Raw genomic sequence first — 25,152 nt, 5'->3', positions numbered from 1 at the left:
AAAAGATCTCAGGAAAATACTCCTTCCTCCAAGAATCACTAAATTTCTGTCCCAGGTGGCTGTGACTTTTGTGTCAGGCCACTCACTGTAATGACTGTCTTTGGCATAATTCCTTTGTGGTGGGCTCTCCTTTCAAAGTGGGAAACCACCTTACCTTTCATTCAAAGTGCAAATCTATGACTTGTTTTCTTCATTAAAAAAAAAAAAAAAAAAAAAAAGGTAAGCCTGGGTCCCTCAATCTACTGTCTACATTAAGGAGCCAGTTTTCCACTGTTAATTACTGCTCTACCCTTGCTTTATCACACTAAGATGAGGTAAGACTTTTTGTCATGTTCATTGATCTTTTTTGCCTTTGATTCTATAAACAGGAACTATCTGTAAGTCAAGCTGTACACTCTTGGATTAAAGCCCAAGCTATTAACACTTTTTCAAAGGGTATGCCATAATACTACTGTCAGAATCAGTGTGGGTAAGAATGCTTGTTTGACAGATCAAGTTCTAATTCTAAATGGTGCAGCATCCCCTTTGTTGTTAACCTTTATCAAGATAACTTGATAATGTTTTGTGCTCAATTGGAATTCTGCCCATAGGTTCTAACAAACTGAGATGACTGCATGCCATTGTTTTATTATCAGGATATATTGATTAATTATTGCTATACAGAATTTAGCATAATATATTCTTACAATAAAGTGTTTCTATTTGGCAGACATTCTCAAGTATACAGATGAAAAACTAAACCTCTCCCCCCACCAAATTTACTTATTCAGCTATCTAGGATGGGGGATGTTTACTTTGTAGAGAACATAAGTGGCCAGGCTCCTCCGGAAGTAGTTGTATTGAAAACGAGACAGTATAGGGGGTTCTGCTTCTTTCCTTGTCTGGGTTGGCCAGTTTGTAATAGCTGCCTCTTAAAAGTTATGAATTCAAATACTCTCTTCTGTGCTACATGGCACAGAACTTAGACGTTACACAGAATTGTCTTGAAATGATTTGACAGGTTGAAAATGCAGAAGCTCTGCACTGTGGAGGTGTCAGGGGTGGGCTGAGGGAATTTAATCTAGAAGCAGTCATCCCTGTAGTTATTTTTGTGTGAAAGTGGGCGGTTTATGTCTAGGATAGAATACGCCAGACTCCTAAGTTTTTGTAACAGGACATAAACTATGCTTTCTGCACTTCTAAACTCTAAATCACATTGAGTCTAATTTTATAAACAATACCAGAGAATACTGGCACTTGAAGCTATTCTTAGAAAATTCACCTTTCAGTATTTGCCAAGATGATATTTGAAACAACTAGTTTTGAAAGCTACTGTCTAAGGATTTACTAATGACTGGGGCTTCTATGTTGGCTATGCTCCAGTCTCTACTGAGGTAAACTAATGTTTCCCAAAATCTGGTTTCTGCAGTTTAGTATTAATGGATAAAAGGTCCCATCATCAAATAAATTGGGAAAGTACTGGGTTAAACAAAATTAATTAGCTTTATTTCTTATTGGACTTCTAAGGATCTTTAATATGCTAATATAGTTTTGAATCTACAAAAGGGAGATTACAGTTTGTCGCATTTTCCATTTCTTGAACCCATTTTTGATGGAGTACCTATTAACATCTAGCACAATTAGTTTTCTGAAGAACAAAGGTTGGGAAATGCTCCAGAAATCAATATGTCCAGATTCTACTACAAGCATTTCCTGATAAATGACTTCTCTGCATTATAATATCATGACTTTGGATTTTACAGTGAGTCAGTAAAGGAAAAAGTTTTTGTTTGTTTGTTTTTTTAAAGATTTATTTATTTATTTGAGGGAGAGAGCATGAGTGCGAGCATAAGAGCAAACGGGAAGGGGCAGAGGGAGAGAATATTCAAACAGACTCCCACTGAGTGTGGAGCCTGATGGGGTGCTTGATCAGGACCTGAGCCAAAACTGAGTCACCCAGGAGTCCCAGTAGTTGAAAGATTTTCTTAAAGTAACTCTTCTATCTTTTTGCCATAACATAATTATGGCATCTCATATACATTAGATAAACATTTATAATGTGCATTTGTGCTAGAATTTGTTGCTAGGTATTAATTATCTCTCCAAATTTTTTAATGGGCAGTGAGATTTATAAACACAACAAAAACTTATTTTTTCCCCTTGACTGATAGGGAGCTCAAATGCAAATGTGCCTTAATATAAGAACATATTTTGGGTTGCTAAAATGTTTCCTTCTGAATAATGTTTTATGTTTTTTGTGTTATAATTGGGTATCTTGATGTTTAGCTTATAACTGTTTAACAAATTCCACCCTAATAAATGTGGTGAAGAATATCAAGTATGAAATTTAATTGAAATCAGTGTGTGGTATATCTGCTTCAGTATTTCAATAATGGTAAGCATGAAATAAATGGTAGTTGTTATTAATAACAATATTAGTTTTTTGTCTTTCTCTTTTTAATGTTAATAGTAAAGAACAGTAAAAGATGAAAAGTAAAAGTTTCCCTCCTCCATTATTTCTCAGCCTTGATCCCATTCCTCAATAGGAAACATTATTTTTTCACTGTTTCAGTCTCCACATTTCTGAAAACACCAAAGTAAATGTTACCATTTCTTCACTTGTCAATTTTAAGCAGTATTTGTCAATGTCATCTGTGAAAGAGAGAACTTTGTTTCACTTGCACAGTCTTCACTTTCCTTTCTCCTCCTCTTTATCTTAGTAGTTTATCCCTAGTTCTTTGATAACTCATGTTTATGAAATGTAAATAATGTACTTAACACTTTGGTTTTTTAAAATAAGTTTTTTTATTGGAATATAGCATGCACACAGAAAGTGCACAAATTAAAAGGAACAGCTAGATGAGTTTTCACAAAGTAAACACACCCATGGAACCATGGCTCAGAGAAATAGACCAGTCCCAGCATCCATAAGTCCCCTGTCTGTCTCCACCATTATCTTGATTTCTGTCCTCACAGATGGTTTGGAATGTTTTTGAACTTGTGTTTAGCTCTTTTCACTCAACATTTATGCTTGTGATATTCATTCATTTCATTGCATGTAGCAGTAGTGCATTCTTTTAAATTCCATACAGTATGCCATTAAATACCATAATGTATTTATCCATTCATCTGTTAAGGGACATTTGAGTTGTTTCCAGTCTCATGTTAGTAGGAATAGTGTTGCAATGACTGTTCTTACACAAATTTCTGAGTCATATATTATGCATTTTTCTTGGGGATAAAACTAGCAGTGTAGGGGTGCCTGGGTGGCTTAGTTGGTTAAGTGTACAACTCTTGATTTCTGCTCAGTTCATGATCTCAGGGTCCTGGGATTGAGCCCCACGTCGGGCTCCATGCTCAGTGAGGAGTCTGTTTGGGGTTCTCTTCCTCTCCCTCTGCCCCATCCCCTGCTCTCTTGCACAGTCTCTCTCTCTCTCAAACAAACAAATAAACAAAGCTAGCAATGTAATTTCTGAGTCATATGATATGTATATGTAATGGTTTTCCAGAAGTAGTAGTTCCAAATGATACTTCCATGAGAAGTGTATAAAAGTTTCAATATCCAGGCCAACATTTGATAGTATTAGTCTTTTTAACTGTGGTCTTTTCTTCTTAATATGTCAACTTAACATTAGTACCTTAAAATATATTCTACAAAAATTGAGGACATTAGCAGCCCTGTAGTTTCTTCCATAAACCTCCAAGCTTATCAGGTATATAATTATCTTTATATTATAAAAGTTTATAACACATTCTCTTCTTTAATTATAACTTAGTTTTATATTTTCTCCGTATAGACTATAAAAATAAAAAATCCAATAAATGACAATAACGAAATTATGATCATATAAATATTATGCAAAAAAAATAATGTGATAGAATTCCTAAAGCAGGATATGCAATTCTGTCACTAGATCTATACTACTCAATGGAGAATTTTCCAAGTGTAAGGGTCAAGTTCATTCTCCAACAACTGTTCAAAAACATGATATATTGTAGATTGCTTCATATTTGAATTTTTACTTTTCGTCCAGCTTTTATACTTCTTAGGGTTTCTAAGTGCCTTTCTTTTTCCTGTTGACAAAAGAATACTTATATCTCTACTTCATCATTAATTTTACTCAAATTATTCATTAATTGTTATAAGACATCCATGTCTTTGGAAGATATTATTCTTCAGGCCCTGACTCTGGTCATATGCTCTAATTTGGAATGACTGCTCTCTACTACATAACTGCCATTCTGGGATATCTTTTCACTGCACTCTTAAATCCATTGCTTCTTGACTTCTACATTTTTCCTCTTTCCTAGATTTTATATATATATATATATATATATATATATATATATATATATATGTATGTATAACTTAATGATTATGTTAAATATATAGAATTTATAATATATATTATTTAAAATATATATTTGTATATAAATTATATTAATATGTATAATTTAATAATTATATATATATATAATTTTTTTCCTTAATTATATCCTCAGGTAGTTTTTTCTAAAAGTACATGTTGGATATAAATTGTCTGAATCATTGCATGTCTAAAGATGTCTTTATTTTATGCTCACCTTTGATTAATAGTTCAAGGTTTAAAAGCATACCTTTTCAGAACTTTGAAAGCACCAAATTTTTTTCTAGGATCTAGTGTTATAAAAAGTCTGATACCAAGTCGATTCTCATTCCTTTATAGGAAACCTATTTTTATTTCTCTTGATAAGCTCTTAGGATCTTCTATTTTTCATAATGTCCTAGGATTTTAAGAGAATTTGTCTAGATCTTTTTACAGTCATCCTGCTGAGGGCTCAATGGGCCCTTTCAATCTAGAGAATATATTCTCTAAAACTAAAGAAAATATTCTTTAGTTTCAGGAATTTACATCAATAATTTCATTATAATTTCTTTTTTCCTTCTGCTCATGTCTTTTTAGGTTGCTGTTGTGTCTTCCTCATTGATCTTCTTTCTATATATCTACTTTCTCCAAATACATCCCTTTATTTTGTCAACTTTTTCCTTTAGTGAATATTTATTTGAGTAGTCCTATTCAACTCTGTGGGGTCCTAGATATTCCCCAGATTGAATTCAATTGGGAATTTTGTCATGCAGAATTTAACAACAGTTTGTCCTTCAGCCTCCAGCTCCCGGGTGCTATTCCTGGACTCCTGCCAGTATCTTCCCCTAGACTGCCCTAAGCAGGCTTCAGGAGGAGGAGGGAAAGGAGGAGGGCATGGAACACCCCTCTTGTTAAAAGGGAAATGGGGAAATTAGCAGGTGTGAGAGAATGCTGAACCTCCTTGGAATAGTCCTGGGGCTTACTTCCTGATGTAATATGAAAATGTGAAACAATATTTTTTTAAAAATTAAGAACTCTGGTGTAAGGAAAGGGGTTATCTGAAATATTTCAAGGCCAAAGTAAACACATAAGATTGATTAATCCAGGAGATCGTTAGAAACTAACATTATCCATTTAATATGGCAGTTTCTTTGCACCAAATACTGTGTACTTGCCGGTGATAAAACGATCAGTAAAGCATTATATATTAACCTCAAAGAATTCATAGTCTGATGGTTGTATACAGATTAACATATAATCACTATCCCATTTAGAAAGCATAATGAAAGGCATCTATATAGGTTTTATGAACACAAAGAGCAGAGGTATCTATCCAATGGTGTGTTGGTAAATGTTTAACAACTGGATTTCTGGGGCATAGCTTTGCCAATTTCTAAGGTGTAAATACTCAAACCATGGCCAGTTTCAAGCTGATGTGCAGTAGCACACCATTATATAGTATTTTTGCCATACTGATACACCATACTTTAAGAGTACAAGTAATACAATGTAGCAAAGTAATAACTAGATAATAATTAGAAAGTGATGAATTTTGAGTATTTATTGCCTTTGTTTTTAATATAATTTATTTAGTAAGTTTATATAAAATAATGTTTAGTAATAGATGTGCTTCACAACCTGCTCACAAAACTCTTGAAAAATTAGCTATTGGTTCTTAAGCCAGTACAAGCTGGCCCCAGCAAACCACTACCCGCAACTGGGGAATGGGACTACAGACATCCCGCAGGATACAAATGAGGGTGGAACCCTTCATAAACCGGGTTTATGTCCATTAGAATTGGAAGGAGAAAGGTAGCAAAAGGGAAGAGGGAGTAGTAAGAAGAGCTGATGATGCCCAGAAAAACCATGCACTCCATATAGCCAAAGCAACACAACTTTATAACCCTGCTTTTTAAAGTAGGCTCTCATTAAACAATCACCTTCTGCTTAGCAGGGAGAGGATGGGAGGCGTCAGTTGGCCCTCAGTTCCTGGAACATAAGGACAGGAAAATAACATGGAAATGAAACCTTCCTTTCCACCCCTACTGGGACATGTGGATCACCAAGGGGACAATGGCAGGGGAGGGGGGCACTTATCAATGGCTCACTAAACAGAATGACCCAGTGAAAATCGTAAGTTAGCAGTGGTGCTCATTACTCAACACAGAGCTGGGGGGCCAAGATTTGCTGAGACTATGATGGTGTTCTATGGAATATGAGTGATCCAGCAGTCCACAAGTGGTTGAGTCAGCTGTCATTTTTAAGCTATAGTTTAAAAACTCTTATCAAAATGTATATACTCAAATATGTTATAACCCGTATCAGGCTTCTGTGATTGCAACTGACAGAAAACCTGTCTCTAGTTTAGTTTAGATGTTGGGGAAAAACTATCAGCTAATGTCACTAAAGAAGTCTAGGGGTAGAGCTCAAGCTCACTTAAGGTAGTTCTTGACCAGAGGCTCAAGTAATGACACTGGGACCTAGTGTCTCTTTCTTTTGGCTCCATTTCCACTCTCAGATGCGCTCTGCCTACAAAGTCACAGGAAGACTAATCTGTTCAATTTCTCCCACCCAGCAGTTGAATAAAATTCCTGGGTTTTGTCTCTGGCCCAAACACATCTGATTCCCAAGGACCAGTTTGGAGTCTCTATGAAGCTGCCTGTCACCAGCTCCCAAACTCGTTTGCACAATACAATCAGCCGGAACATTTTTAAAAATTCCAACGCATAGACCCACCCCCCGTCAATTAAATCACAATCTCTGGGGTTGGTGCAGGTGGCCCTAGTTTTTTAAGCTCTCCAGGTGATTCCAATGCAGAGACAAATTTAGAAACCCCTGGATTAGGAGTTCTTAAGAATATGAGTTTTTAGAATCTCCTTCTGATTTACTAAGAAAGTCAGGTTAGGTTAATTTCCTTAATGCCTACCTCAAAATCTTTCTTGCTATGCTTCCCCATATCTGTGATAGGATGTCCCTCTGTTTGCCCACCCTGGCATCCATCTGCATCCTCTATCTGCATTCTGTTCTCCCCAATCTTGCCCTGCCTTCCCTGGCTCCAGGAATCATCCCTAGTCTGCTTTGTATCTTGAAGTTCATTTCTCTGCTGGCTCTTTCCTCGAGACCTCGAAAAACATGCTCAGATCTCTCCTATTCCATAATACCCTACTCTATTCCCTGTGGCCCCCCACCCTCTCCTCCTAGGGGCTACTGCTCAGCTGGCCTCACCTCTACTGTCCACCTTACAAGAGTGGTCTGCACTCACAACCTTATCATCTGGCTGTGGACATCACTATTCTGCTGAAACTTCTCTCAGAGGTCAGCAATGACCCACTTACAAAAGTGAATGCCTGTTTCTTTCTCTCTCTTTCTCACTGAAGGCTGCTCTCTGTCCCCTTTTTGAAATATCATCCTTGCTTTGCTTTTTTGGATATTACGGCATCCAAACGCTCCTTCCCTCATTGTTTTTCTTTCTGCCACCTTTGTTAGCTTAAGAAAGCCTTGGAGAAAATGGGTATGTGTCCTAAACACATTTTTCAGGAAATATGTATCAGGAGACTTTAAAGTGAAAATACACTAAGGCAATTTAGAACACAAAAGAAATTCTTTAAAGATGCTCAACACCACCATTTATTAGAGCGAAAATTTGGAAACAAACTAGGGAGATACACTAATTATGGTAATCCACATAATAGAATACTATCGACAGTAAATTTTCCTACCACAGCTGTGTGCTAACATGCACAAACGGGTAAAATTTTACGGAGAAAATGGAGGGGCAAAAGTATGTATTGCACATACAATAAAACTTCAACTCTTATTAAAAAGCACGTAGAATAAGTTGTAAATCAACTTGTCCCCTCCCCAAGGTTTCCACTGTAACACTGGCAACATACCTTTAGTGACATTATTTTACCTTATTTTGAAATGAATTCAGTTTTGTTTTGAAAATCAAACAGAAAATTCCTTGGTACAAATTTTAATAATTGTGCGTTTCAACAACTGAGTTTGGATTATTTTAATAAGAAGCGTTTTCCCATTTTCTCATTGCCCAAAAGATTTGTCTGACCTTAGGTGGTCACCATTGACTAAGAAATATGAGACCATTTTGTTTTTATTGCTTTTATAATGGCAAGGTCAAAGTGTCTCTTTCCGTTTGAAAGGTGAAGTAACATCCTTCAAGAAGCTAAATGTAATAAACATCTGGCTCATGGCTTTTCTTTCGAATATATGTGGTATTGAAACTTTAATAAAGTAATTACAAAAGAAATTACGCAAAAATATTTTCTTCTGTAGATTCACAAGGCATAGATTATTAATTTTTAGTTTAAAACATAATTCTCATGGATATGTGCAAAATAGTGCCAAGAGACTTAATAAAAGAGAGAAAAAGTGAAAGAAGCATCTAAACATTGACTGCTCCCTTATATTCCTAGAAATTTTCAGAATACTGTATTTTGTCTTCTCTCAAATAGTGGGAGATTACCAGAAATATGTTTTCTGCCAGAATAAATGGAATTTACTAAGATAAAAAATTTTGAATAAATCAACTGCAGTAGTAAATTAAAATTAAATTATTTTATTATTGCTAACATGAGCATAAGCCATATAAAAGTCTTCACATATGATTTTTAACGTATAGATGGAGAAACTGAGATTCAATAAGGGATTTCGGTCTTTTTTCTGCCACACAGGTGAAAAAAAGAAGAGCTGGGACAAGATCATGTATCTTCTTACTTCCAAGTCAATTCTATTTCCCCTATACTGTATGGAATGCTAAGGGATTAGAGATGCATCGCCCTAGTTGGTTCTAATAGTCTAAATGGACAGGTATATGGTTCCCATCCCCTCTTCCTTCTCTAGAAAAATGTGGTGGCAAAAATGAAACATTGAGTCTCATTTTCCCAAAATGTACAAGTTAACACATTAGAATGACTGTCCTATAAAACACCATAATATGGTTAAAATTTGGTGACATTTTAATGTTAATTTTTACTCTACTGTGAAAAGTTTTTTATATGACATACACACCCTAGTTAGTTTTTGTGTCTTAGTGTGGATTTACAAATTTACTATAGGTATCCTGAGCCAGGGACACAATCAGGTTTCAGGCCAGTTTGACACCGGCTATTCTTAATTCTCACGAGCATAGGACTTCGGACTAAATGTTAATGTCAGTGGGGCTGTGCTGTCTGTGGAACTTAAAGTAATCATTTTCTTTGGATTTGAAGGAGAGTGATAAAATTTGGAGTCATAGGATATTGATGTACAATTTAAGGGTTCAATCTTTTAATAAATTGTGAACAATGGATTATTAAATTAAATGTTGACTTCCTAGTATAAAACTACAAGAATAAAAAGTAAAGTTCTCCAGCTAAAAAAAAAAAAAGAATGACTATCCTAAATTGGCCTTCCTTTTCCCAGCAACAAACCAGCTTTTCCTTCCTGATCAGCCACAATTACATCAGAGGGTATGGACTCCTTCTTGTTCACTGGAGGTTATGTGGGGAATAGCCAAATAGTCCCTCAGTAGGACAGGTGCCTCCTGCAAGGAGAGAAAGCATTTCTAGTATGCAATTCCTATGCAGAAGATGGGGAAGAGGGGAAATAAACCTGCAACTATGAGAAGTCTAGCCAGTTTACAAAAGAAAAGGTTGAGGCCACTCGAAGTAATGTGGTACAAGTCATTGTTCAGTGTAAACACTCCAGAGCGCTGGACCAGGAGCACAGAAAGAATTCCATCACAATCACCACCACTAGTAGCCCCTGAGGGAGAACGGCAAGACACACCAGAGACCTGGTTGCAGAATTCTCCCTTTCAGACACAGTCTCTGTATTTGTGAGAGAAATATGTCCGTGCTCTAGCAACAGCTCAAACTCCAACAAAATAAGCAATTTTATTTTGTGGAACAACTTTTAAGTGCATGGGGTATTTTTTAAAAGTTTATAGGTTGGAATGATAAACTAGCTTTGATAGGATGAAATGAAGTGGTAGAGGCAAAGGAGAAAGGATATGTTTTCAGGTGAGGTTTGAAAAGGGATGGAAAGTTAATGAGGTGGAGAGATACAGTCAAACTGTTCCAGATGGCAGGGTCTGACAGAGGAGGCCAGCGAGGGTTAGCAAAAGGAATGAGGATGGGGAGATGGGAGAATGAGGTCCAGCAGAGAGAGGGCATTCTCAACCTAGATGATAATCAATTCTGAATCACATCACGGAGTGGCTGAGGAACCATTAGAGGAGAACGCTGGAGGAGCTGGGAGAACAGACACAGACAGATGGGCAAGTGCAGAGGGACCTAAACGGAAAATCTGAGTCTATCAGAAGAGGAGTAATCATGTCCAGAACAATGCCATGAGCCCAGTGAGTTCCTTAGATTAAAAGAATGTAGCAGAAAGGGAAGGGCTAAGAAGTATTTTTCCTCTTCCATCAAGACAAAAAAATTAAATGTATTGTTGCAGTTGATTGAGACTGCATATGGAAAATGAATTTCTGAATAGGAAAAAAAAATTAAACATGGCATGAGTGTCAAAGAGTCTCAGAGTTTAGAGGGACTCAGAGGTCACTTGAATAATCCTTTGGAAGACTATCAGACACGTTGTGAGATTGTTCTTGTTGGGGAGAATTAAGAATGAGATAGCTGGCTGTCTAAGATAGTTGAGTTTCAGTTCTCTCAGGAGACAAGTCCTAGATTAATAGCTGACCTTCCCTTTCAAGCACGATAAGTCTGTGACTGGGGGGAAGTGTAAGGAGCAAAGACTGAAAGGAAGAGAATGCGGGTATGATAGGAACAAAGCCTTTTAGTCCTGCTCAGTGTCAGTGGATAAAGTAATGCCCATGAATGTTCAGGCATCAGAAAAGCAGAAAGGATACTGAGGTTGGGAGGAGAAATCAGGAAGGAGAAAGAGGCAGAGAGAAAGGAAAGAGGCAGAGCAGGGAGCAGTTGGATGCCAGCCACAAACATGTCACTCGGATGCCCCATTGGGATGCTGGTCAACAGGGCTGCCTGTATAGTAAGCTAACGGGACAGGGGCAGAGACAGTTAATTCTAATTCTAGGCCACATGTGTGTTTGGGAAGAGAGAGGAAGGGAAGGCAGGTAGGAAACAAAATGACCCTGAGGCCAGCTACGATTTTGGAATCTGCAGTAAAATGAAGGCAGAGAATTTTGGACACGAGTTTTGAGCGGGCAGAGAGAAGACAGGAAGACAAAGTGAATGACGACAAAACACAAAGGGTGACCAGAGTGCCGCTCCCTGTGGAATGTCCGTAAGTATTTATTGGCTGATGTTGACTTTGGTAGACAGAGTAAAGCCCGTGAAAGGAAAATGCCATTGTCAGCAGGGCGTGAAAGTTCAGGTCTGTGGACCCCAAACAGTGGCCCCTGAGGAGGGAGGAGAGTCACACCCGCTACCATTACAGGAAGTGAGACTGCACACCTGAGGCCAACCAGTCTCAAGAGAAAGAAACGATGAAACCATGACAGGAGAGGATGCACAAAGCCTGTCGAAGCTGTGAAAATACAGTCCCTTCTCAGAGAATGTACTCACTTCTCTTGAGGACTGTAGCCCCTGGTGGAGAAAGCAGGACTCTCAGAGGTAGCAGCTGTGAAGGTAGGCGCCAAAGTAGGGAGGCTTTACTCGCTCAAGAAAATTCCTCTGTCAGATGTGGCTAGAAAGCTGAGAAAATGTTATTTTTGAATTTGGCTCCAAGGCCAGGTAATCAGTAGACCGTCTCATTCTGAAGGAGAGGACGGGCGTAGTGGCAGAAGACAGCATCTCTTCTCTAGATTTCAATGCTAGGTGGAAAAGAATGCTTTCGACAGTTTCGGTCTACGAGGGGCTCAAAGTTCCTATCCTAATGATAGGGGCAGGCCTTTCAAGTTAAGGTTATTTTCTTCTGGTTCTACCTTTGTAGGGGACCAAGAAGGCCAACAAATTGAAAGTTGCTTGAAGCCTTAATAAGAAAAGAAGACTCAATTCCCAAATCTGAGAAGTGTTAAGTTCACTTAAAACATGCTCTGCCATAATACTGTGGGCCATGCCTCTGTGTGGGATGATCCTTGAAAATTATTCTCAAATAAAGAACTACTTATTTATTGTTAAAAATATATTGCTTAAAAATGCTTGATACACCTATAAAAATCCCAGCCTAGGATTCTAGTGCAAAAAATAGCAGTGCCTGGCATACATAGTAGGTACTCAACGGATATTTGTTAAATGGACAATAGAAAGATGGATGAAGAGGCTAAAAAAACAAGTCAGCTACAAAGAGTGTAGGTATGTGTAGAAAATAGTTTTCCTTTATTTGCACCCTTTCTCCTCAAGACGATTAAAAAAGATATTGCAATTGCCATACTACTTGTGGGTGACATCAACCTCAAATAGCAAGGTAGTTTCAGAAACAGGAAGCTCATCTCCCCTCCCCCTGCCCAAGATCTGGATAAGGTTCTAGCCGCCAGGAGCCTAGTGAAGAACTTGAAACATTTGCTAAGAGCTCATGGATAATTCAAAAGTCCTACCAATTTCAACTATGCAAATCCTATTCATTTACCAAACACTACTCTGACCCTACTCCACGAAGGCACTGTGCGAAGTATCTGGAGAAAGTGTATTAGTTGCAGTCCTCCCGGTGAGTGTAAAAAATACACGTGTTTTGGGGGTGGAGGTTGAGGGTATGGGAATTCTGTGGTGAGGAGGATGAGACAGCAAAGAAAGGAACCTCATCCCAGTGCAAATCCACACACCATCTCTGCAGCCCCCCCCCCCCAAAAAAAAGCCCAAAGAAGGAGCATTAAGATTGCAATTACTTCTATTCCTTGGTTTTATTGTAACAGTCTAAGAAAAACAGCACACAGGTAGGGGTGGGGTTCAAAGACCTCAATGAACAACAGGTAGCACTGGTGAGCCTTGAACCTGGTTTGACAGAACTATGAGTGGATGGCAAGGTAAGGGGCCGCACCACTCAGGCACATCCCTGCCAATGCTTCGACATCCAGTCAGACACGCAGAAGAGTCAAATTATGTAAATTGTTTCCATATATAGATTTTATTTTAGTCGTCAATTGGCAGTCTTAAAGCTAAGTACCAAATAGAAAACAGCAGATACAAAGATTTTGGGGAAAAAGGTGAAATGGCAACTACAAAGAAAGCATCAGTACTTTCTTCATTTATCTAGATTTTTAGCAACTGCCTTAGTAAACATTTAAATCTCCTTTCACTGCAGGGGACCACTGCTTCCAAAAGACTCAGAAAACTGGTAAAAGTTAAAAAAATGTTTGTAATAACATTGCTTGGGTCCACTCTCATTCTAGTATGTAGGACTTATAAAAGAATTTGATACACAGGAGTAAAAATTATTGTTCCATGATTATAATGTAAGAAGAGCATCAACTTTTCAACATCAAGATAGGTAAATGCTAAAATCAGCTAAGAAAAGAACTTTTCAGAATAAGAGTCCTTTCTTTAAAAGTCTTAGCCAAAACCATAACATAAAGGATATTCTTTTAATAGTGGTTCATAAACAGAAATTGTACATTTATACCAATTGCAGAGGATACAGTGAAAACAGAATTTACTACCCCATGCTAACAGCCTAATTTAAAATGGATAGTCTTTCCTATATTTTCCCCAAAGTACCTTTTAAAAGACTTGCTCTGCTATCCAAACAACTTGCAAATGCATTTGGTAAGTTGGGCTATAGTATTTATTCTCTTTCCTGTTATTGACTCAAGATCTATTTCTCACTATTTGCTTTGTGCTCATTCTTCTGCCAAATAAAATATTAATTGCATTTTTAGCTGCACTGCTGGTGATCAAAGAACTGTGATATGTCAAGCTAAACTGATAGAAATAGCAGCCATTAACATATTTATAGGTTCAGAGCTTCTAGAGCATAATTACACCCATTAATTACTTGACAGTACTCTATATTACAGGCTAAAAAAGAAAGACATTTGCAGGTACACAAATGAGTAAAGTTTGTTTTTTTTTTTTTAAATAATAAATTCTCTCTAAAGAAGATCCTATCTAAAGGAAAGAAGGCAAGAGGGCTCACATATCTATACGGAGCTAAGGCAGAATTTTTAAGCATTCACTAACTTTGGAACTGAATGCACACAAAGTAAAATGAGATGGCACAGATAGAGAGATTTCAAAGAAAAGCATAATTTAAATGATACAGAGAGATTTAATTAATATTTTAGAGTTCTAAGACAGATAATCTCAAGCCAGTAATTCTTGATGATAAGATACAGAGGAATGATTTTCACTTTCAAATAAACTTCTTCAAATATCATCTAGGACCAAAGCATTTCAAATTACCTTTATTTCTGAACATGCAATTCTAACACATAAAAAAAAAATAAAGCTGTCCTTGGAGAAAGCGCATGAGATGTTTGAAATTAATAGAATAAACAACGATTCTGTGGATTCACCAGCTGTGTGAGTCCTGAAGCTGCCAACTGCATTGAGTACATGTATCATGCAAAGGATGGTAACACGCTTGACCCCTCTTGACCAGTTAATCAGCATGCAAAATGACGGTTTCTCATAATAAGTTCAGCACCGGACCCCAACACATTTTCTTTTCAGCAATGAATGAAGTCGTTAAGAAAAGAAAAGAAAAAAAACCAAAAACAACCCCCCCCCCCGACACAAGCCAGGTTTCTTCCTAATTTCAGCCTGAACACAACCAGGATGTAAGGACGAAAAGCAAAGCCGACTCTACCTGTACATATATATCTATACATATTTCACTGAGTGCTTTGTTGCCTGACGATAAATTGTAAAGGCAGTCATATTTGAAAGTAAAAACCATTAAACTGTGTTTATAGGTTACTGCAACAGACTCGCAGAGTGAATAACAAGGAAATCACGGTACCTTTAGTAAGTCGTCTCAGAATTTGACAACGGCATTTAAAAGAGACAGCTATCATTCTTGCTCACTGCTTTCTGTGGCCAAGTGTACCCAGGGCTCTGGTCTGGCGCTTGCAGCAGCAGCATATGAATTCCTTGTGCACATGCCAGGAGAAAGGTAGTCCCAGCGGGGAGTGACAGAGCTTAATTCCTCTTGGCTGATGCAGAGGTCCGCTACATGTCATCTGGCAAAGCTGTGTCATTCACTACTACTACCACCCCAGCCCGCCACAGCCTCCTCCCCCCTGCACAATCACAATGGCTCAGAAAGTAAGGCTGTTTCGATAGCAACAAAAGCACCAAATTGTGGAAAGCAGGGACAACGCTGGGAGAGGAGCCATTCCATAAATCTAATACTAAGCACTGAGCAATGCATTCGGTTTTAGGCAAAGGGCTATGTATTCCAGCCGATTCAGCTACCCCCACTCCCTTCCGTCTCAGCATCAAGTCAGTGTGCTTTATGGGTCTCATTTAACTAGAAACATTAGTGAAATGCTTGCACTCTTACTTTACAAAGAAATGCATAGATCATATACTATGTTTTCTCAACAAGAATGGAAGGCAAAGGAGGGAGGCAGTTTATCTTTGGGATTCAGGACAAAATAGAAGGGAAACAGCCCTATAACAGAGTCAGAAAGACCTATTTGGCACTTTGCAAATCTGTGAGGGCCAAGGCAGTCTAGGTTTGGAGATGAAATGCAAGAAAGGCTAAGGGAAAGGGCTCAGGCAAGGCAGACCATCAGGCAGATGGAGTCCCAGCCCCCTTAATTACCCTTTCAAAAAAAACCCCAAAAAACAACAAAAAAAAAAACTTGGCTGGAAAGCAACACAGTCAAGACTGTTTCTAAAGATACCAGGAATAAATGCAAACAAGGCCAAGTACTTCTATTTTTAATGTACTTTATTATCCTATTTCCCAAACAACCCTCCCCCAAACCATTTTTCTCAATATGCAAATACAACAGTCTTGTGACATTGCAGATATTTGTGAGTATTTGCTCCAGTGGAGTGAAGAGGAAATTAACAAACCCTTCACAATCCATTCACAAAATGACAAGAAGGCGGAGCACAGTTCTTCATTTGCTTTCACTAGCCTACTCACCATATAGTCAATACAAACTAACATTTGGTATGGAATTTCATCAAAATCCAAGAATCTCCCATAGGAGTTAATACAAACATTCAGAACCCCTCCAAAAAAATCACAGTTAGCCAGGAACTTAAAAAAAAAAATCAGCAATTAGTCAAAATGAAAAGACATGTCACTGTCCAAACTATTTGATTAGTATTTCTAGGACTAAATGAATTATTCATACAGTCTTATTCTCTACTCTAAGGCTGTAAAAAAACATTTCAAGCTGGTTTCTAAAATAACTTCCAATAATCCACATTTAGTGATAGAGCTTTCTCCTCTTCATTCATAAATTCCATATTAAATCAAACAATTTCAATCTGCTGATATTGAAATGCATATGCTTTCTATTTGGGGTCTAATAGAAAAACAATTTGTGTGAAAAGTAGCTGAATATTGTAAGCATCTATTTTAAAGATTTTTGAAAAGAACACAATTCCCTTACCAAAGATGGTCTAGCTAAAGCAGTCAGCTACCCACTAATCAATAGGAAAGTACATTAAATGGATTGTATTGCAGAATTGAATTTTTATAACTGTTCCAATTAGCATAAATCTGTTTTTGCATTTCAACCCATCTCATTTTCATCTTTATTAGGTCATCCCTACTAATCTTTTAGCCTCCTTGATATTTTTTTTGCTTTAATAGAAATGTACCTTAGTGCTAGAGAATTGGGTTATTAGCTAAAGTGAGATAAATATTTATAGTTAGCTCTTTATAAGATCCTTCCCTAAATTTAACATCTTTCTTTAAACCTAGGTACTCAGAAAATGCAGTTGTCAAATAGCATTAGTAAAATCTTGCCCGTGGAATATCACCACTCCAGCCCATTTTATTAATGTCTATTCAAATAAAACTCAAAATCATACAGGAATCTCTTGACCCCCTGCTATTATGCTTACTCAGATCTAATTTGCTTCTGATCAAATATTTCCTCTTTTACTAGAATGCCCAATTCTTTTTTCAACGCCTTGTCTTTTTGGTCCTAGGAAAGATCCTCAGAACTACTAAAATATCCTATTTTCCTGGCAGTAGAAAAAAAAAAAAAAAACCACCCTGGAGCCCTTCAAAAGGTTCCTGAAGGCTCAAATTAGGGGAAATTTTTTTTTTCTCTTTGGAAATTATGGCTGCCAATCCATATATACCCTATTAGCCAGCTCAGGCTCAGCTCCAGGAATCTTACAGAAATAGAACCAACCTGGAGTGACCCCTTTCTAGGAAATGAAGGAATCTGCCATGTGTTCCCACCTCCTTCCATTTTTGGCCTCTCTGGTCCTTAGAGATTTCCCTAGGAGCCATTCCCAGCTCTGCCTTCTTATCCAAAGCCCTTCCTCCTCTCTTCACCTGATTCCAGTCTAGCCTACATCCTGGACTCTAATGCTGGCTGAACGGCTTCCAGCAGGCAAACTTTTCTATCTCACAATTTACTGGCCGGTAGGACAAAGGTCCCAAGAAGTCAAGGCAACTGAACCACAGTCTCCTAACGTAAGCTACCATTGGGCCGAGTAACCTACATTTCTCAGCCACCAGTTTAATATAAGTATTTGTCTTTGGAAACCTACAGTCAACTGTGTCAATTACAGTGGCTCGGCGGCGGGGGTCTAGATAATACAAACTTAACAGCATGCTCTTTGAAGGTCACTACGTGGGAACTGTAGAGACACAAAGCAGGCAAAATGGTATAAAATATATATCTGATTAAGCTCCAAAGTGATCTGGAAAATAGTTGATGAAGTTTACTCCTTTATTATTATTTTTTTAATCTCAATATATGAAAACATGTGCTTGCTGGATTCAGGGCTGATTATTCCCTTAAAATGGTAATTCTTATTTCAGGGTTTCTTTCTTTCTTTCTTTTTTTTTTTTTAAGATTTTATTTATTTTTGACAGAGAGAGTGTGTACAAGCAGGAGAAGCAGCAGGCAGAGGGAGAGGGAGAAGCAGGCTTCCCGCTGAGCAGGGAGCCCGATGCGGGGCTCAATCCCAGTATCCTGGGATCACGACCTGAGCCGAAGGCAGACACTTAACCAACTGAGCCACCCAGGGGCCCCTTTATTTCAGGGTTTCTTTAAAATATTAGTTTTCCAGGGCCCCTGGGTGGCTCAGTTGAGCGTCTGACTCCTGATTTGGGCTCAGGTCATGATCTCAGGGTTGTGAGATTGAGCTCCACATCGGGCTCCGTGCTCAATGGGGAATCTGCTTAAGATTCTCTCTCCCCCTCCCTCGGCCCTTCCCTGCCCCCTAAGTAAATAAATAAATAAATAAATAAATAAATAAAATATAAGTTTTCCTAAGTGTGTGTCTGTTTACAAAGCACTTTCATACACAATGTATCACTGGAGAGACTCTGTTACGGGGTTTTGTTCCTGGTAAGGAACCTGGTTCTCAGAGAATTTTTCATCAAAGTCACTCAGCCAATAAGTTGCAAAGAACAGGAAAGAATCCAAGGCTTCTCACCTGGGCGGAATATTCTCTCCACTCTTTACCTTTTCGCTATGTCCCTTTTCCACTGATAGAAGATGTAATCCAGATTAGAGGGGGGAAATCCAATTAACAAAGAATCTTTCTATGCAGTTACATTTTACAATAGAGTCTAGATGGTCTAGCTAAAGTGAATCTAGAGTCTACCACTTCGAGCTCCCCTTCTCCCCTGCCCCTACCCATGCCCCTCTGAGGTGCAGCTAGTGTACCCACAACCACGGTGACTGAAAGGACCCAGAAACTGGAGGTGGTTAAGACCACTTCTTCCAGGTGCCAGACCATTATGAACCAAGTGTTTAGTTTACCACAGGAGTCTGGACAGCTTGTCCATTCTGACTGGGTGGTATCTTTGCCGTATTTGTTCTTAAATATTTTAGTATCACTGCCAATGATATATCGTATTGTACAAATTTCATCATAGGATGGAGAATGGAAGTGTGCACCAAAAAAAATAAACAACAACAACAAAAAAACCCCAACAAAAGACAAAACAAAACAAAACAAAATACCTTTCAGACTGGCTTAGGATTCTATTATATGTATTATTTATTTTTAAGTAGGCTTCATGCCCAATGTGGGGTTTGAACTCATGACGCTAAGATCAAGAGTCGCATGCTCCACCAAATGAGCCAGCCAGGTGACCCTCCAATATATTTTCAAAACTATTCCGCAGCATCACCAACAGGTGGGAGCAACCCCCCTCTGCCACACAGATTATCTTATTCTGCTAATTCTTCTTATCTCCTCGACTCTTCTCTATTGTATTCTTTCTTCTGTGTAAAATCTCCACCCCCCAAAATAAACACTGCTGTTTGCAGATTCTTCTCATTCGTAATAAATCATAAGCCACAAGTTTTCTGCCATATACCTCTACCTGGGAAATTCATTTATTTTATTTATTTTTTAGATTTTTAAAATTTATTTGGGGGAAGGGAGAGAGCACGAGCAGGGGGAGGGGCAGAGGGAGAGGGACAAGCAAATTCCCTGCTGAGCCGGGAGTCCGACGCAGGGCTCGATCCCAGAACCCTGGGATCATGACCTGAGCCAAAGTCAGACACTTAACTGACTGAGCCACCCAGGCGCCCTGGGAAATTCATTAAACACACACACACACACACACACAATGGGGGTCAACTCCACAAATACCCTACTATTTTATGTCATTAGAATAAATTTGATTAAAGTACTAACATAATGTGTACCTTCTTCTTCATGTCAACTGATTTTATAAATCTGTTACAAAATACACTTGATAGATCCCACTTGTTTGAGTATTCGGCTATTACCTTTCTTTTTCTTCGAATGCAGTTGATTCCAAATGTTTAGCACAGTTAGGTCATTATGTAGATAGCACAGGATATCTTCAATTGGCTAGTATTGAATCAGTATACTGATTTTTCCCCCTCACACTTGGTAACTGTTAGGCATCTCCCAAGTCTTTAGGGTATTTTAAGAACACGGTGTTCTTGGAGGTTTCAGAATGTGACGAGTACCTCCTTTCCAGCTACTTACGGACAATCTCATTGATTCATCCCTTAGCTTATTACAATCAGTTGTGTTTAGTTTCCTTTTCAAAGATGTTGAAAGTAACTATGATCCTCACACATGTTCTAATTCTTGTGACCACCGTCTGCCACTGAATTCATGGCGTGTGAACCAAGTGTTTACCACAGGAGTCTGGACAGCTTGTCCATTCTGACTGGGTGAGACCCAGTCAGAATGGAGACCAAACACTTGGATGGGGCTCCGCACGGAACTTGTCCATGCCGAGCTGCAGCTGAGGACTGCCGAGAAACAGGAAAAGCAAGACCTCGTTTGCGGACGGAGGTTCTAAGGGTGTGGAGATTTGGTGTAATTGCCCAAGACGGGATTTTTATCAGGCATGTTTTACAAATACTTTATGAGAACACATTTGTGTAGAAGTAATGATGCCCTTTAGGAGGTGTCATTAGGACACAGTCTGGCAAACCTGGGTGATCAGTGGCTCTGAGCCTCCGGTGTGCCGGGCTGTCACAGGGCGGGTGTAATGCACACGCCATGTGGTATTTGCTTATCTAGTCACAGCTCTAACGCTCTTCATGGGGCCAAGGCAAGAAGGTTGCCTCCACTTCACAGAAGACAGCTGGGAAAGCTCCCACGAAGGTAAGAACCTTAGAAATTTGTCAGCTAAAAGCATCTGGCGGGAAATGTTAAAGAATGGGATATGAAGAAAATGAGAAACACAGTACACGAGGAAACCTGCCAGAAATCAGCCCCATAAAACACCAGGTTAAACTGACTATTTACCGAGGCCCCATGGAGAGAGAAGATGGTGTAGTGGCCAAAAGCCCAGGCTTTAGAATCAAATCGACTGGCTTTGAATCCTGCTTTTCCCACTAAATGGCTGTGTGACCTTGAGCAAGTTAGTGAACCTCTCTGTTCTTCATCTGTAAACTGGTGAAAATCATTTCTTGGCTTGTTTTAATAATTCACTGAATTATTTGTGTTAAGGGCCTAGAACAGAGAATAGTAAAAAAATTCATTAATCACTATGTACGTGGTCGGGAATACAATCATATCATCTGGCATTTGGTTACAGAGCCCAGACTCTTGAGGTAAGGCTAGGATTAACAACTAAAATGATCTGTTTTCCATGAAGTCTTCCATGATTGCAATGCCATGAAATAATCTCCCCTCAACTCCTAAAAGGTTTCCTGCCCTCATGTATCTTCCTCTCCTGTTCCTAAATGATGGCCTTGCCCCAAGTATGGTCAGAACATCTTAACCCCTTCTGCAGCATTGTATCCTCCAGGCTCCAGCAGTGACCTCTCTGCTTTGACTCCCGAATCTTGGTCTGTGACTCAACCTTACTCTCATTCCAAACCACATTCCCTGATCCTTAACTCCCAGATCTGTGTCACCTCCCATGGCCATCTCAGATTAGCCAGGAACCCAATCTAGCCCCTCACTCTGTCCCCAACAAGATGCCTTTTCCTCCTCCATGAACTCACTGACATCAATACCCTCTTCTTCAGCAGTCCATTCCTTTCAAGTCCACCTTTAAAACCCCTCTCAACACTTTCCCATTCTAACCATCAGCATCTAGTTGCAGGCTGCGTGGTTGCTGTACACAGGAGTTTTCTCTTACAAACATTTATTGATTGTTCTGTTCTAGGCACTGGGACACTGGGCCCCACACTGGGTATGCCAGTTGACCACAATTAGTGACCAACACTTTTTAAAATTTTTACTGATATCTGAGTAGTCCTTTGGGGGCAGCATTACTCTTACTCTTCAAATTTTGCAGTACTAGTCAAATTTTGAGTTTTTTAGGGCAAAATTAAAGAGTACTTTATATAAATAATCTCATGCATTAGGACAACTAATAGCCCAGGATATGTCAAATACTTTGACTAATAATTTGCAGATCACCTGGAGGTAAGTATGTTATTTGAAGAATGAAGAAAAGTGGACTATGTCATACAAAAAAGCTTCTGCACAGCAAAGGAAACCATCAAGAAAATGAGAAGGCAACCTACTGAATGAGAGAAAATATTTGCAAATCATATATCTGATAAGGCGATAATACCCAAAATATATAAAGCGCTCATATAACTCAATAGCAAAAAAAAAAAAGAAAATCTGACTAAAAATGGGTAGAGGATCTAAATAGACGTTTGCAAAGAAAATATATAGATGCCCAACAAGTACATGACATCACCAATTATCAGGAAAATGACAGTCAAATCTACAATGAGGTATCATCTCCCACCTGTTAGAATGGCTATTATAAAAAAAAGGCAAGAAATAACAAGTGTTGGTGAGGACATGGAGAAAAAGGGGACCTTTGCACACTGTTGGTGGGAAGGCAAACTGGTGCAGCCACTGTGGAAAACTGTATGGAAGTTCCTCAAAAAATTAAAAATATGATCCAGCAATTCCACTTCTGGGTATTTATAAAACACACACACACACACACACACACACACACACACACACACACACACAAAACAAAAACAAACAAAACCCCCCAAAAAACAAAAAACCCAAACCACTAATTTGAAAATAAATTTGCACCTCCAGGTTCATGCAGCATTATTTACAATAGCCAAGAGAAAAAAACTACCTAAGTGTGTGTCAATGGATATATGGATAAAGAAAATGTATATATATATATAGTATTATATACATATAAACATATGATGGAACATTATCCAGCCATAAAGAAGACTGAAATCTTGCCATTTGTGGCAACATGGATGGACCCTGAGGGTATTATGCTAAATGAAGTGTCAGACAGAGAAAGACATATACCGTATGATCTTACTTATATGTGGAATCTAAAAAACCAAACTCAAGCTCATAAATCTAGAAAACAGATTGGTGGGTAGCCAGAGGCAAGAGATGGGGAGTGAGGAAAATGGGTGAAGGGGGTCAACAGGTATAAACTTCCAGTTATAAATTAAATAAGTCCTGGGGATATAATGTACAGCACAGTGACTACTGCATATTTGAAAATTGCCAAGAGAGTAACTCTTTTTATGTACAAACTATTTTTTTTTTTCCCTAGGAGAGTAAATCTTAAAAATTCTCATCACACACACACAAATTCTGTTAACTATGTATGGTGACTGATGTTAACAAGAATTATTGGTATCAGTATGGTGATGATTTTGCAAAATATATACAAATAATGAATCATTATATTGTGTACAAGAAACTAATACAATGTTTTATGTCAATGACACCGCAATTTAAAAAAAGGGAAATCCAATAGAAGAGGCTCTGTAGTTACTAAAAAAACTAACTGTAGGAGCAGGCACTAATGCTGACATAAGGGACTGTTAAATTTCCACACCTCCAGGATGTGTGCAGGGGGTTATAAAGTGCTACTAAGAAGGCAAGAAACAAAACTAATTCAAAAGCCCCATCATAAGGAGTGGTGTTGTGTGCATGGAAACGAGATTAGATCAAGGGCAGAAAGAGGATTTCCCAGAGAGGTTTGGATGAAGTGCTTATGCCCACCTCCATACCCAACCTATTACAACCTATTGATTTATTTTTTTCCCAGATCACCAAACACTATCTAACATACTATTTTAATTATTTGTTTATTTTCTGCCTTCTGCCACCTGGAGCTTTTTTTTTTCTTTTTCTTTTTCCAAATTAGAGATTATTTTTTGGTCTGTATTCATTGCCTAGGACTGCACCTAGCACATGGCCAATATTCAGTAAAATTTTTGGTGAATAAATAAATTGGGCATGGGGATTCCCTTCTAGTGGACTTCTTTTATAAGCAATACTGTTTCTAAAGCTCTTCTACAAAAGATGAAGTTAACAACTTCGGGGTGGCGGGGGGTGGGGGGAACTGCCACTTCAAGAGCAAATTCTTCCAAATAACAACATGTTTCTTGCAGACTACCTGTTTGTGGAAGGGGGGGAAAAAGAGAAAGATGTCATGTACCTTCCTTTCCAGAATACACCTCAGATTTATTCCTGGTGCTTCTGACAAGATGATTCATACGGATCCTGTTCTCCAAATATGAAGAAACACACAACACAGCTAGTTTTTCACTGAAGTCAGAGGCAGCAAGAGCAACAAAGAAAAATCCAAAGTAAAAGATGCTAAAATTAAAAAGAATTCTCTTTGACTTGACAGAGAAAAAGAAAGTAGCAAAAGCAACTCATCTTGGTAGCAGATTCTGGTCTAACACCCATAATTGCAGGCTGTCAAGGATATAATGTATCTCTAAAATAACAGATGTATCTGTTTTTAAAACTTTCTAAATCCAGTAGCACATAGCTAAATAACTTTGTAATTCCACCTTCAACAGGGCTTTGTACTATAACAATTAACCTCCAGACTAACCTTGTTGCTGTTTTAGCTGCTATTTTGACAGTTTTCATTTTGTTGATATAGAAGTTACACTTTCCATGGTAAGAACGTGTGCATTAAAAACAAACAAAATACACCTCCAAGCCACCTCAGTTCTAAGACAATTTACTCATTCAAATAAAGTTGAACTGACATTATTTTAAGATACCCTATAGATACATAACAATCTAAAGAATTTGAATGCAATGAGGGAAAAGGGAGTCTTGATATTCTTATCATATCTGATACAATGAAAAGGATAAACTCCTCCAAGCCATCTGTAATGCAATTGGAGGACCAGTGCCACCATCTGCTATAATATTTTAATCAAATGACACTGAAATGATGGTGGAAAGTATGAAAAAAGAAAATTACATGCGGGAAATAGGTTGGCAGAACTGAAAGATGTCCTAAGGACACAGAAGTCTCAGATTAAAGTTTGGCTGTGGTA

The 25,152-nt window shown here is 38.3% G+C and overlaps 1 protein-coding gene across 11 annotated transcripts in view; it reads right to left on the bottom strand.

Moving 5' to 3' along the window:
• The window catches only part of GRIP1 (glutamate receptor interacting protein 1), a 659,234-nt gene that overhangs the window by 253,993 nt on the left and 380,089 nt on the right, over window positions 1-25,152 (bottom strand). For 2 of the 11 annotated variants that reach the window (XM_032420898.1, XM_032420903.1), the window contains exon 1: window positions 15,201-18,244. The exons of the other annotated variants lie outside the window; for them this stretch is intronic. In XM_032420898.1, the coding sequence (XP_032276789.1) occupies window positions 15,201-15,255 (55 nt within the window). In that variant the 5' untranslated portion in view covers window positions 15,256-18,244. Of the gene's footprint in view, window positions 1-15,200; window positions 18,245-25,152 lie in introns of those variants that run through there. 11 annotated transcript variants of the gene reach the window in all.

Source organism: Phoca vitulina, unplaced genomic scaffold, assembly GCF_004348235.1.
Source record: "Phoca vitulina isolate PV1807 unplaced genomic scaffold, GSC_HSeal_1.0 scaffold23, whole genome shotgun sequence".
Taxonomy (NCBI): Eukaryota; Metazoa; Chordata; class Mammalia; order Carnivora; family Phocidae; genus Phoca; species Phoca vitulina.
Note: the sequence above shows the minus strand (reverse complement) of the source record. Positions and strands in the feature narration are given on the sequence as shown.